The sequence below is a fragment of the Mauremys mutica genome, chromosome 6 (genome assembly GCF_020497125.1).
Source record: "Mauremys mutica isolate MM-2020 ecotype Southern chromosome 6, ASM2049712v1, whole genome shotgun sequence".
NCBI classification, from domain to species: domain Eukaryota; kingdom Metazoa; phylum Chordata; order Testudines; family Geoemydidae; genus Mauremys; species Mauremys mutica.
The window spans coordinates 56,480,922-56,493,650 of NC_059077.1; the positions used below are offsets into that span (position 1 = coordinate 56,480,922).

Sequence of the window (12,729 nt, forward strand, 5' to 3'; positions counted from 1 at the left end):
TGATTTTTGTAACCAGCATCGTGTATTATAACCGAAGAAGAAGGAAGGAGCAAGAAAGAGGGAAAGAAGAGGATTTATTTATTCGACCTACTTTGGATCTCTCGTTTTCTGCGTGTGCCATTATTATTCATATTCTATTTTTTACCCTTCGCCGTGAATTCGTCTCCTCTGCGAATTAGTCACATCCAATTGCTTTTGTATTTCTTTAGTAAAAAGAAAGAGAGAGAGAGAAAGAGAGAGAGAGAGAGAGAGAAACAACAGCCAACAGCAACAACAACATCAAACTGTCTAATCTTCAATCCCTCCTCGATCGCGTTTCCCAAGACTGGTTTCCTGAATGGCTGACTGCGTTTTGCCCTGGACCTGGCCCCCGGACACTTTTATCCCCTGATCATCGGCAGCCTTTTTCTCTCTCTCTCCACCATCCTCGCCCAGGCCTGCGCCCCCAAAAGAGCCCAGAGCGCCGGCGGCGGCAACTGGGGACAAGCAGCGGCACCAGCACCCGCCGGGCCCCGGCAGCGAGCAGCAGCGGCGGCGGCGGCGGCAGCACCGACCTCCTCCTCCTCCTTCTCCTCCTCCAGCTTCCTCTATGTCTGCACATCCTTTGCACTCCTAGCGCTCGGACTGTGTGGCGGGTGCGCGCGGTGTGTGTGTGTCCGCCGATCGCCTCCCCCGTGCGACTCTCCTGCATGCCTCTCCCCGCAGCCCGGCCGGCCGCTTCTGATTTTGCAACTTGAGGGGAAAACATATTTTAAAAAAAAGAGGGGGGACCAAAAAATCCTTCATCCCTCCCTTCCCCCCACAGAAAGAGAGAGAGAGAGAGAGAGAGAGAGAGAGGAGGGGGTTGCAAAAATAAAGAGAAAGAAAACGGCAGAAACAGCTCCAAGAAGCAGCAGCAGCACAAGGGCAGCAGCAGCAGCAGCTGAAGCAGAGGCAGGCAAGATTCCTTCTCTCTCCTCTCTCCCCCAAATCCGAGCCACCCACTCCCCCCCACCCCCCTCCTCTCCCCGGCAACCCTCCGCGAGAAGCTCCGCTCCCCAGCACTTTTTGGGCCCGAGATATGGCAATGGTAGTTAGCAGCTGGCGAGATCCGCAGGAAGACGTGGCCGGGGGCAACCCGAGCGGCCCCAACCCAGCAGCTCAGCCGGCCCGGGATCAGCAGCAGCAAGCGGCCTCGGCGGCCCCGCACACCCCGCAGACCCCTAGCCAGCCGGGACCCCCTTCCACCCCGGGCACGGCCGGGGACAAGGGCCAGAGCCAGCAGGGTTCGGGCCAGAGCCAGCAGCACATCGAGTGCGTGGTTTGCGGGGACAAATCCAGCGGCAAACACTACGGCCAATTCACCTGCGAGGGCTGCAAAAGTTTCTTCAAGAGGAGCGTCCGCAGGAACTTAACTTACACATGTCGTGCCAACAGGAACTGTCCCATCGACCAGCACCACCGCAACCAGTGCCAGTACTGCCGCCTCAAGAAGTGCCTCAAAGTGGGCATGAGGCGGGAAGGTGAATATTTCTTCCCTATTCTACTCTCCCTCTCTCTGTAGCTCGGGGTGTATGTTTGCAATCCATCTACAGCTTTGCACCCAGGCTTTTGGTTTGCGCTGATGCCCTCCTCCTCTTCCTTTCTTTCTCCCCCCCCCCCTCCCCAACACCACCACCACCACCACACACTTCCCTTCTCTGCTCACTGGGATGGGAATTTATTATGATGATCAGTCACTAAATATTTATTATTTCTCCGGTATCACTAGTATAATCTCTGTGTGTGTATGTGGTTTTGTCTATTGTTGGCATGAGGCTGGGGGGACATCATTCTTTACAAGATGGGTTTCCTTCTATTTCCCCTCCCTCCCTCCATATATAAAATTTTAAAAACCCCACAACACTTCGCAGTAGATCCATTTCCACCATCATCTTTCCTGAAAGAAAGATGAAAGACATGTAAGTGGGGGGAAGGGGGAGAGAGAAAGGAAGGGGGAGAAATATGCTACTGTATCTCAGCTTTCTTCTGCTTGCCAGTATGGTAGAGTCTGCCTCTTGCAAGATCTGGCCTTCTTTTCACTCCATGCTCTCAAAGGAAAGTTTGTGACTGAACCGTGTTTTTATAGTCCTGTCATTTTTTAGCATGCTGCTCATTTTATTTCTCCATCAAACTCCACCCTCTGTTTAAATACTGCATACAAATTACAATTTACAACATATTTACTGATCCTTCTGATTTTCGCATAATACATAGTCTGTTTCTGGCATGAGCTCCCCACCGTTTCAAATGCTGTTTTTCAGAGTAGTTCTGATGTTTGCTTGCAATATGTCTCATTTTCCTGTAGCAAGACTGGCTGCACTATATTTTCGAAATATATTTAGCAGTTTACAGTTAAAGTTCATCTTGTGACTATCGTTAAAGATGTCTTATAGGCAAAGAAGCGAAATAGTCAATTTTGTGGAGTGGGGATTACTACTTCTTTAATTAGTTTTAAAATTATATTTTATATGCCACTAGAAAGTGAGTTCTTTCATATATGAAAGAGCTCGCACATATGACGACTTAATTTGTAGCTTCAGGGAGCTGTTTGTAGCGTCTGGGAAAAAAAGCAAACTTAGAATTGTGTTTTCATTTAATTGAAAAAATAACTGCCAAGTTTAAAACTATAATTAGGCGGAGAGGGGGAAAAAGAGTCCAGCCACTTAGATTTTGAGGGCTCAATTGGAATTTAGGTTTTCATCAATACTGTAATAAAGGATAAAGTTACGAAAATATTGCACGCTCTAAACTGGAAAAGATAAATTATATATAGGTGTGTGTTAATAATAAACCACAGTAGCCGTATCTTCTCCTTGAATTACCTCTGTTTACATTGCATGCAGTTTAGAACACTGACACTGATGAAGTAAAACATACACATACTAAAAAAAAACTTTGGTCAGCTTTAGGAACTCAAAGCATGCTTACGTTTTGTATTGAGATGGTTAATGAATCCAGTGTTTTTGCAGTTGCAAGCTTGTGCATTCAGTGTGCAAAGCTGTCTACAGGCTTTTGCAGTTGCAACAGCGCAGCAAAGATATTAATTAAACCATCGCATTTTTTCACTAATGTTTGGCTACTGTAAGTTCAGACCCTTCCCCCCACCCCCTTTCGAATATTTAATCTTTCTCTTCCTTCTATCATTGAGAACTTTGCTGGGCACGTATCGGATGCTTGCTCCGTGTAATAAAAAGTTAGAAGTGGTTAGCTGGGGGGCTGTGACCTGATCCAGTTATAAGGATAATTTGATGGTATTTTTGAAGAATATGGACACATTTGTTTTTTTAAAAAACAATTTGCTTGTAAATCTACATGCTCCTCGGACAATGGACTGGGAAATAAGAAAGAGCTATGGTACCTATATTTGTACCAGATTGCTGGGATTTTTACCCCAGACAGCACGCTACAATCCGGAGGATTTCTTTTATTTGTGTTTTGCTGGTTGCTTTCCTTTTGCTGCGAGTGGGGGGAGGGTGGATTGTCTCCTTGTTTTGGTTGGGATTTTTTTATTTGTAATTTGTATTCTATTTTATTTTTTTGGCTGTGCTGGTGATGGGGCCGGGATGCCTGTACAGGGGCTGAGGGTAAGGAGATGCAGACTGTTATGTATACACTGCTCCATGTGTATATGCTGTCTATAGCTCTCTGTACGTGTGTGTGTGTGTGTCTGTGGGAATAAGCCTTGCATTGTCTCCGGATCGGCTGTAACGTGTTAGGCGATGTTTGCAAGCCTCCTGGATGCACATTTCCTCTCCTTTTCTCTTTCTTTTTGTCAGCGGTTCAGCGAGGAAGAATGCCTCCAACCCAGCCGAACCCAGGCCAGTACGCGCTGACCAACGGGGACCCTCTGAACGGCCACTGCTATCTGTCGGGATACATCTCGCTGCTGCTGCGGGCCGAGCCCTACCCGACCTCGCGCTACGGCAGCCAGTGCATGCAGCCCAACAACATCATGGGCATCGAGAACATCTGCGAGCTGGCCGCCCGCCTGCTCTTCAGCGCCGTCGAGTGGGCCCGCAACATCCCCTTCTTCCCCGACCTGCAGATCACCGACCAGGTGGCCCTGCTGCGGCTCACTTGGAGCGAGCTGTTTGTGCTCAACGCGGCGCAGTGCTCCATGCCCCTGCATGTGGCCCCTCTGCTGGCAGCCGCCGGCCTGCACGCCTCGCCCATGTCTGCCGACCGGGTGGTGGCCTTCATGGACCACATCCGCATCTTCCAGGAGCAGGTGGAGAAGCTCAAGGCCCTGCACGTCGACTCGGCGGAGTACAGCTGCCTCAAAGCCATCGTCCTCTTCACATCAGGTGAGTGTGTTCGGGGGAGAGAGGCCAAGGGCAAGGGATGAGGGGAGCTGAGGGGAGAGGTCGGAGAAGGCGAACGAGATCACTAGGCAACAGCAAGAGCAAAATCATAGGGTCAAACCTCCCAGCTTCCCCCCACCGCAAGCCAGGCTGGGTTGGGGTTAGGTTAATAAAACCCACTCGATTTGCAAATCAATGTGGCTCCCACGTTTATGGGAAGAGCTGTAGATAGCTGGAGTTCTATACACACTATATTCCATTACCCCCACTGCCAGGGTTTGTGCTCCTTGTTTCCTTGGATAACTGAGGGTGGGGAGGTGGGGAAAAGAGAGAAATATTATCAGCTATCTTCGGGTGTGAGAGTGACTGTGTGTCTGCCAGAGAGAGAGGAGGGATCTGGGTTTCTTGTGGTACTTTAACTGGTAAGGAGGTTCTCCCCGAGAGTGTTAAAAGGAGTGCATAAGCACAAATAAATCATAAACAATACTGATTTATTGCTGCCTGATTTTCCCTTATCGGAAACCATTCACGTTTGCAGTTGCAGAGGTTATTGAGGATCGTAAAAAATGGATTCGATCTAAAAGAGAAAGGCAAAAAAAAAACCCACCAGAAAACCAACCCCAACAATAGAAACAGCAAGTCGCGGGGGAGGGGGAGAGGGTTATGTATCAGCTTACCAGCCTAGAGAGAAATCTTTTTTGCTATGCAAACCACACAAATATTGGAATTGTAACAGATTGCCTGAAAAAAAAACCCAAATTAAGTGTAGGAGGTGGTAACATGCATGCATGCATGTTAACAATTTTTCTCATGATAGATGATTCAAATTAACTTGCAGGAAGGTGTATTAACTTCGCTTTGAAGTGTTCGGGTTGTAGCCTATAAGACTATAATACATCTTTTATTATTGTAACCTTCGAGAGTGAAATATATAAACATCAAAGACGAACAATTTTCGGAAAACATAGGAAATATAAACAAGCAAGATAAGAAGCCACTCAATATTATTTTCTTTTTCTTTCTGTCTTTTCCTTTTTTGAACCATTCCTCCCACTTAGCAATAAATAAACAGTTGTAATAAATCTAACTTGAAACTAGGCCGAAGCAAAATTAAAAGCATTCTTGAACAAAGATGGCAAATCGTTCAAAGGCCTTGTTTAACAGTAAGCAGTTTATAATCCATCAATATTTGTTGCCTTTCATGCATGAAAAATAGTATTTACATGGTATTAAAATGACTCTTAAATTTGCACAATATTGTAATGTAGCAAATGTAGTATTAATATCGATTTGAACATCAGATAATTTATTTAGACAGGAGTATCTAATTTGTATGCAGGGTGGTCAGAGACATGTACTTTGACTGCCCCCTTTTACTTTCAGTGCAAATGCAGTCTTGTAGTGTTGGGAGGAATCTTTCTTTGCGAAGGATAAAGTACAGATCTTAAAACAAATGGGAGATTTACTGATTAGCCATCTCGACATTTTAATGCATTTTATCTTAATAAGTCTTCTTGATGGAAACATGTTTTTCAAAGGTGACAAAGAGACTGGGCAGCATTTATCAGCCTGATTTAACTCGAGTCTGCCTGCAGACTTACATTCCATACTCATTCACTTCAGAATGTTCATCAGTAAACAGACCAATCTCTGAGAATCTTTCTGTTTTTCAACACCTATTGAAGAATATTTTGTAAAATAGAGGGAGAACTGGTGTGGTGGTTAGTAGTTATTAAAAGAAAAGACACCTGAAAGGCGTATGCCCCAAATGAAGAGTGGGTTTTTCCCATCTTTCCCCCCAAATTCTGGACCTGGGCTAGATGTGTAACTGGTGGCTTTTTTTAACTCCTTCTTTCTATATGAATAGTAATGTATTCAAGTATATAATGAAATATTTACCAAGGGAGGCGCTTGCTCCAGCAATTGACTAAAGCGATGAATGGGGTTTAGGAATGGAACAATAATATTATTTTGGAGCAGAATAGCATGGGGCATATTAGAAGATGAAAATACAGCTGTCAGTAGTAATTTACCCCTTTCCCTTACCCCCAAACACACATTTCCACTTTTGACTAAACTTGTTTTGATTGCTAGCCAGAGGGGAATTCATGGGAAGCCTTTCTCGAAGTCATCCAACTTTTAAGCAAACTTTGACTGATGGAAAAGACATTTTTAGACATATTGTCCAAAGCAGTTTACTGAGTATTTAAAGCTGGCATGCGCTTATCTTGGTGTGTTTTTTACATTTGGGGTCCGGATTGTATATTTAATCTTTAAAATTCTGGACACCGTCCAAGAACTAGGTCGTGACCCAAACGTACTACTCTTTAAAAAAAACTTTATTAATTTATACACCTACGTGTTTCGTCTAGTAAATAAAAGTTTCCACGAAGGGACCAGACAAAATAACATAAATTCAATAAATCTATTTGCAGCGCAATAAGAACTTTGATTTCTAGTTATATGCCAGCTGATTACATCTATATTTTCTGAACACTAAACTCTTCTGAATGCATCACATGAAATACATTCCCTGTACTACAAAGGATAAGGCTGGAGTGTACTGAACAGTAATGGTTATTTATTTACATAATTTCTTTTCCATAGACTGCAGGAAGAAATATTGAGCTCTCCCTTATTGACACATTGCCATATAAAAAGTGAGACACACAGAATTTCCACATTAGCCCTCTCTTTATTAACTGAGATATAATTCACGGATGGTAAATATGTATTGCATTACTTCTTACACATATTCCATTTCTCCGGACTCAATAAACTAATCGGTTTTATACCATATAGTGTTTAATTTTTTAAATCTTGTTTTAAGCGGTTGGGAAAAAACTTTAAGGGCGCTAAATACAATTCAAATAAACACATATGCCGGGGCATTTCAAATAATTAATCGAGAGTAGATATTATCTGCATTAGAAAATTGTAAGTGTTTCTGTGTCTAATACAAAATCTAAGATGTATTCTTTCCCCTTTTTAACGTATTTCTATCAAGTAACTTCCCAATCTTGATTGTCCAGTGACTCTGCATTGTAGGTGCACTTATCGTAAATATCTGAAAAATATTTTACTAACCTTAAGGGTATGACATATGGGGCCTAAAAAAAATCTGCTGGGCTATCAGTAAGACCCTTTCATATTGCATTGTTTGGAAGTTGAATGGGAGCCTATTGCATAATGAGCAGATGATACATGTAAAATACCAAGATATATGTAAATATGGAGTGTGATTTGTGGCAATCAGCATATGAACAGGACTGTGTTTTTGATATATATTTCAAACAAGAACAGGCCTATTCTTTTGATATAGGTATAGATATAGATATTGCAGCCTGGTGCTTTAGATGTTGCAAAATAACACTGCATTAAAGGTACAGTATGGATTAGCAAAACAGTCTGGCTTGGATAATAGTATATCTGAGGGATGCCTAGTCCGTAGCTCAGGTCAAAGGTTCTTATCCTCAGAAGTTCTTGAATCATAGCTTGTTTTATTTGTATTTTTGCTCGAGGCCATAGTATGGTAGATGAAGGTATTCAGAGATCTTTTTAAATTCAGTTTTTGAAATAGAAAGACATAAACTTCAAAAATCCAGTTGCCAGAGATTTTTGCTTTGAATAATTTGTTGTGTCTTTCCAGGGTCATAAATTTACATTCACAATTTTGTAATGTCCTTTTGGGGCTATTAACATGCATTAATTCATATACAGATCTATATATTAGCAAAGCCTGGCTTTGATCTATAGTAAACCACACTGCAACTGACTGCTCGCCTGTGAGACATGTTTTAAAAATATTTATTATTAATATACGTAACAATGTGGCTATTTGAACTATAGGGGCAAATCCATTATATTTCACTGACGGTAGTTTCCTGAGCAAGTCTCTCAACGAATCAGGTGTTACACAATAATTCGCTGTTTTGGTATTTTAGATAGATAGATAGATAGATAGATAGATAGATAGATAGATAGATAGATAGATAGATTCCAGGTCATGTTCTCAGATTAGTATGCAGTTGCCTCGATCGCATCGTTCTGCCGGGTATGAAGGATATACTTCTGGCTATATATATGAAAAATACACATATATGGTTACATTTAGGCAATGCTCACGCACTGCAGCCGCTTCCAGCTTTATGGCTGATAGCTGCAGATGTCTGCTTAGCACAGTCTGGAGTAACTGAGCCATATTCCTCTTAGATTATTATACAGTTTACAGAGATGTGACCTATTTTCAATTACTTGCTCCCAGATACAGAGAGCAGTTCAGCCTTTCTCTTTGGCATTGCACTGCAGATTCCGGGCAAGGGACTCCAAATCCCATACTGCGAAAGCATTTTGACTTGTTCGGATTTCCAGCCATGTCCAGAAACTCGGCGTATTTGAATTAATTAATCAATGTATGTATTTATTTAGCATGCAGCATCGATGCAGGTCACATTTAGTATAAAGCCAAACAATGGCTCTCCTGGCTCTGTGTTTGAGTTGTAGTCATGGTACAACACTCATCAGTGTGTAGATTAAAACAAAATCATGAGCATAATAGCCCCGTTCCTCCTCTCTCTCCCCACTCAGAGGCTGATAGTCTCCTGACAGAAGACAGGTTGCTGTGGCTTGGCTGTATGGCTTCAGATCCCCCCCCCCACCACCACCACCACCACACACACACACACACAGCATCCTACATTATTTATTTCCAAGGTGGCGGAGGAAACACAAAGGGAGGTTTTGCCTGCGCGTCTCTCCGCTTGTCGGGCTGGTTGCTCGGCTAGCCCTGCCTGGGTGCTGATGGGGGGTGTTATGGTTGGAAGGGGCGGTGGGACGGTGTATTTAGTCCCTGTGTATGTGCGCTGTTTGCTCGCTTGCTTACTGAGTAACTAACGGTTTCCCCTCCTTGTCTCCTCCTGGTGTGTGGCTGCCTGGGCAGATGCCTGTGGCCTGTCAGATGCTGCCCATATCGAGAGCCTGCAAGAGAAATCTCAATGCGCCCTGGAGGAATATGTGAGGAGCCAGTACCCCAACCAGCCGAGTCGCTTCGGCAAACTGCTCCTGAGGCTGCCTTCCCTGCGCACCGTCTCGTCCTCAGTCATCGAGCAGCTCTTCTTCGTCCGCTTGGTAGGTAAAACCCCCATTGAAACCCTCATCAGAGATATGTTACTATCTGGGAGCAGCTTCAACTGGCCTTACATGTCTATCCAGTGTTCCTAGAGCACAGCCAACACCCCCATAGAGACACTGAGGACCAACACAAACAGAAATATACGAACCGAGTAAAGTTGGGGTGCAGAGAGGGGGAGGAAAGCAGACAATAAACAAAAAAAAATAAAGACTTGTGTAGGATCAGATCTGTGACCATGTTTGAAAGGAAAAGAAAGGACCTTGTGTCTGTGGAAAATTTTGGAAAAAGGACCGAGGGAAATTTAATAAAACCAGAAGGAGAATAATGGATCTTCCAGGATTTATTGTGGACTGATGTGGATATATTCTGTACAGAAACAAAGAAACAAACAACAAATATTGACGCTGAACTGAATCTTGTGTAGAAAACACACACGCAAACACTTACCACGAACATTGTTATTCATTTTGTAAAATATTAGTCTTTATTTTCATTTTTTGGTAAAATTTAAAACATCGTATGCGCATAAAGAAAAAAGAAACAAGAATTAGGGGAAAATAACATTTTCCAAATAATTATAAAAAACAATTGTCCTGTGTCTATGTATCTATATCTGTTTTGTATTTTTTTCTGGTTCCAAACCAGGTTTCCTGTGATTCTATACTAATAATTTTTGATATAACCCTTTGCTTCTTATAATGAGTGCGATATATGTTGTCGAAGCTGTTCTTCAAGAATTAAAATTGAAGTGAGAATTTAAACAAAAATAAAAGAATTTAGCAAAAAAAATCATTAGTCTTGTTGCTTGACCATGCCAACAGAGTTGACAAACGTATACTCCCTCGCTTTTAACTTCTAGTGGGATTAAATGGGAGAAGTTTTTAAAAAAACTTTTAAGGGGGCTACAAAGTTGTATAAAACACACAATGTTCCAAAACTGATTTGATTGTGTAAGTTTAGGATTTAAGAGACAGATGCGAACACAAACAGTTCAATATCATATATGAATCAATTTATCTGCGATTGTATCACAAAGCTAAGTTTATCTACCCTGGTCAACGTATTCTGAAACACCTTTCTTGTCAGTTGAAGCTTCTGCTAAGTTTACACAGTGCTATTTCCTTGTAGAATTCACGGGCAAGGTTTGGAGTCACTGTGGTTCTACCAGCACTGTGCAGTGATGTGCAATATAAGGCATACTGTAGTCATTTTGCCTGGTATTCGTTTGTTAAAAGCTTAGTGGGATTTTTCCCAAGACTTCAAAGACCCAACACTGTGTGGTCTGATTTTGTGCTGCATTTGCTATCTTTTGCTGAAAGGATCGGTGTTATTGTTTTTCTCTCCTCCAGTCACTAAATGTAAAGGGTATTCCCATCCCATTAATACAGAAAGCTAACTGGAGGTTTGTTCGTTGCGTGGTGTATATGTGTGTGTGTATGCGTGTATCACACACACACACACACACACACATCCTACATGGATTATTGTGCTGTAAGTCTATAAAATGAAAATTTGAGAGGTTTGCAAAAGCCCCGGTTTTTTAAATTAAAAAAAATCGTTTCCATAATGGAGCCCCTTCGAAGGTGAAGGCTTCACAATGCTTCTAGCTGGGGGTGCTGATCTCTGTAGCAGCTTTCAGTGCATTAATGTTTTATAGGATCTGAGACGGAGCTGTAAGAACACATACTGCCAAGGGAGCTCTTTCTTAACGTATTAATAAAGCTGGATCTTTTAACAATAACATCCCCACACACACACCTCCCGCGCCCTCCAAACAAACCCAGATGAGGCAGGATTTTCAATTTGAGGAGTGATCGGCAATGGTTTTCTTTTCATTTACTGTCCAGATTTTTTTTTGCATTAACAAGATCCTTCAATGCAACTCGCTTGGGGTTTTTTAATAGTCTAGGCGCAGCAGATCCGAAGCGAGAGCAATTCTAGACAGTAAGCACTTATAGCTGGATAATCAACATTGCGGGCAGACATTCTATGGGGGTAAAGTCAATTTCAATATGGAGACTCAGGCTGTCTCCCTAGTAGCAGCTATGTGTATGATTATTGTAACCCTGGGCACACAAGGGTGGAAATTAGACGCAAATACTCTCTCTTCCCAACTCACATGAGCGCTAATAGGCGACAGCTCTGTTCCTTATCCTGGTTGACTTCCCCAGGCAGAGAGAGAGAGGGTACACCAGCCTCTCTGAAAGAGAGAAAAGGGAGAGGCAGCCACTGAACACAGACACTCAGCACTTGGAAATACTGAAAGTAATCCTTGATTATTGTTTTTGGTAGGATGGGTGCCGGGGGCTCCAGTGGCTCGAAGCAAAGAGAGATCTAGCTTTCCTCCAATGAGATGTAAATATATTCATTACAGTGTTCTCCCACTAATGAAAACAGATAAACTTTTTCGTAGGTCAGAAACGTATTTTTCAATTAATTTATATGTTTATGAATAATACTAGCCCACCGATTGCCACGAAACTTGCAGGTTAGATGAGGTGTAAGAGATGTGGTTATTGCCATGTATGTGATTAGAAAGAAGTGTTTTAATTCCCTTATTAAACTTTTGCTGATATACGGTATTGTGTTCTGAAGTGTTAACTATAAAATGTTTATTATGGTCGTGAACCTTTTCCTTGGCCACTTTCAAAGGTCCTGGGCATTCATATATTTGCCGAAACTATTGTACCATTTGTCACAGTCACACAGTATATGCTACAATGTTGATGTGGAGGAGGGCCAGGGTCCCTTCATAACTTTCTGATGACTTGTTCTGACATACCATGTACTGTTTTAAAATCAGCTCGAGTTAAATTTCTCCTCGGTGTTATCTTGTTTAGACTTAGACTTATTCTTTGACTCCGTTGCATCCCCCTCTTCGTAGCTTTGATGGTGTCCCTGGTTCTGTTAAATACAGTGGGGTTTGCTCTACTGTCTGCAAAAAAAGTACGCCACTGGCTACTTCTTTACTAAGAAGGTGTTTGGTTTTTCGCGCTACAGTAACAGGATGTGCTCATTAAAAGTTTGTCAGCAGCAGCACTCAGACACCCAGCAATAGTGTAACGTTATGTGAATGCAGGGGTTTAGATAGCCCTGATACCAACATACACATATACCTATGTAGCTTTGGCGTCGCACTAACTAGTTGATCTTCTCCCACTCCCCAATTAAGCCTTTTCTATTCAATCAAATAAATATTTGGAAATGTTTCCGAATGGTAGGTCGAACCACAGCTGATGCAAGGATTTCGTGGTAGACTGTCACGGGATGACTTCT

At 42.6% G+C, this 12,729-nt stretch overlaps 1 protein-coding gene across 2 annotated transcripts; it reads left to right on the forward strand.

The window, feature by feature from the left end:
• The first annotated feature begins 883 nt into the window (after window positions 1-883).
• On the forward strand, window positions 884-10,242 carry NR2F1 (nuclear receptor subfamily 2 group F member 1). Of its 2 annotated transcripts, none has more exons than XM_045020552.1 (3): window positions 884-1,502; window positions 3,798-4,325; window positions 9,262-10,242. In XM_045020552.1, exons 1-3 carry the CDS (start codon window positions 1,061-1,063, stop codon window positions 9,540-9,542), a joined length of 1,251 nt encoding a protein of 416 aa, XP_044876487.1. In that variant the 5' UTR covers window positions 884-1,060; the 3' UTR covers window positions 9,543-10,242. The 2 variants fall into 2 exon arrangements, with proteins under 2 accessions (XP_044876487.1, XP_044876488.1); XM_045020553.1 differs by having other exon boundaries at window positions 3,801-4,325.
• Window positions 10,243-12,729: the final 2,487 nt, after the last annotated feature.

What these genes read in the sequence shown, in the direction of transcription:
- NR2F1 (XM_045020552.1), top strand. Translation starts at nt 1,061, where the DNA reads ATGGCAATGGTAGTTAGCAGCTGGCGAGATCCGCAGGAAGACGTGGCC. An exon ending in AGTGGGCATGAGGCGGGAAG is followed by an intron (nt 1,503 to 3,797) that starts GTGAATATTTCT and finishes TCTTTTTGTCAG; the next exon opens with CGGTTCAGCGAGGAAGAATG. An exon ending in CATCGTCCTCTTCACATCAG is followed by an intron (nt 4,326 to 9,261) that starts GTGAGTGTGTTC and finishes CTGCCTGGGCAG; the next exon opens with ATGCCTGTGGCCTGTCAGAT.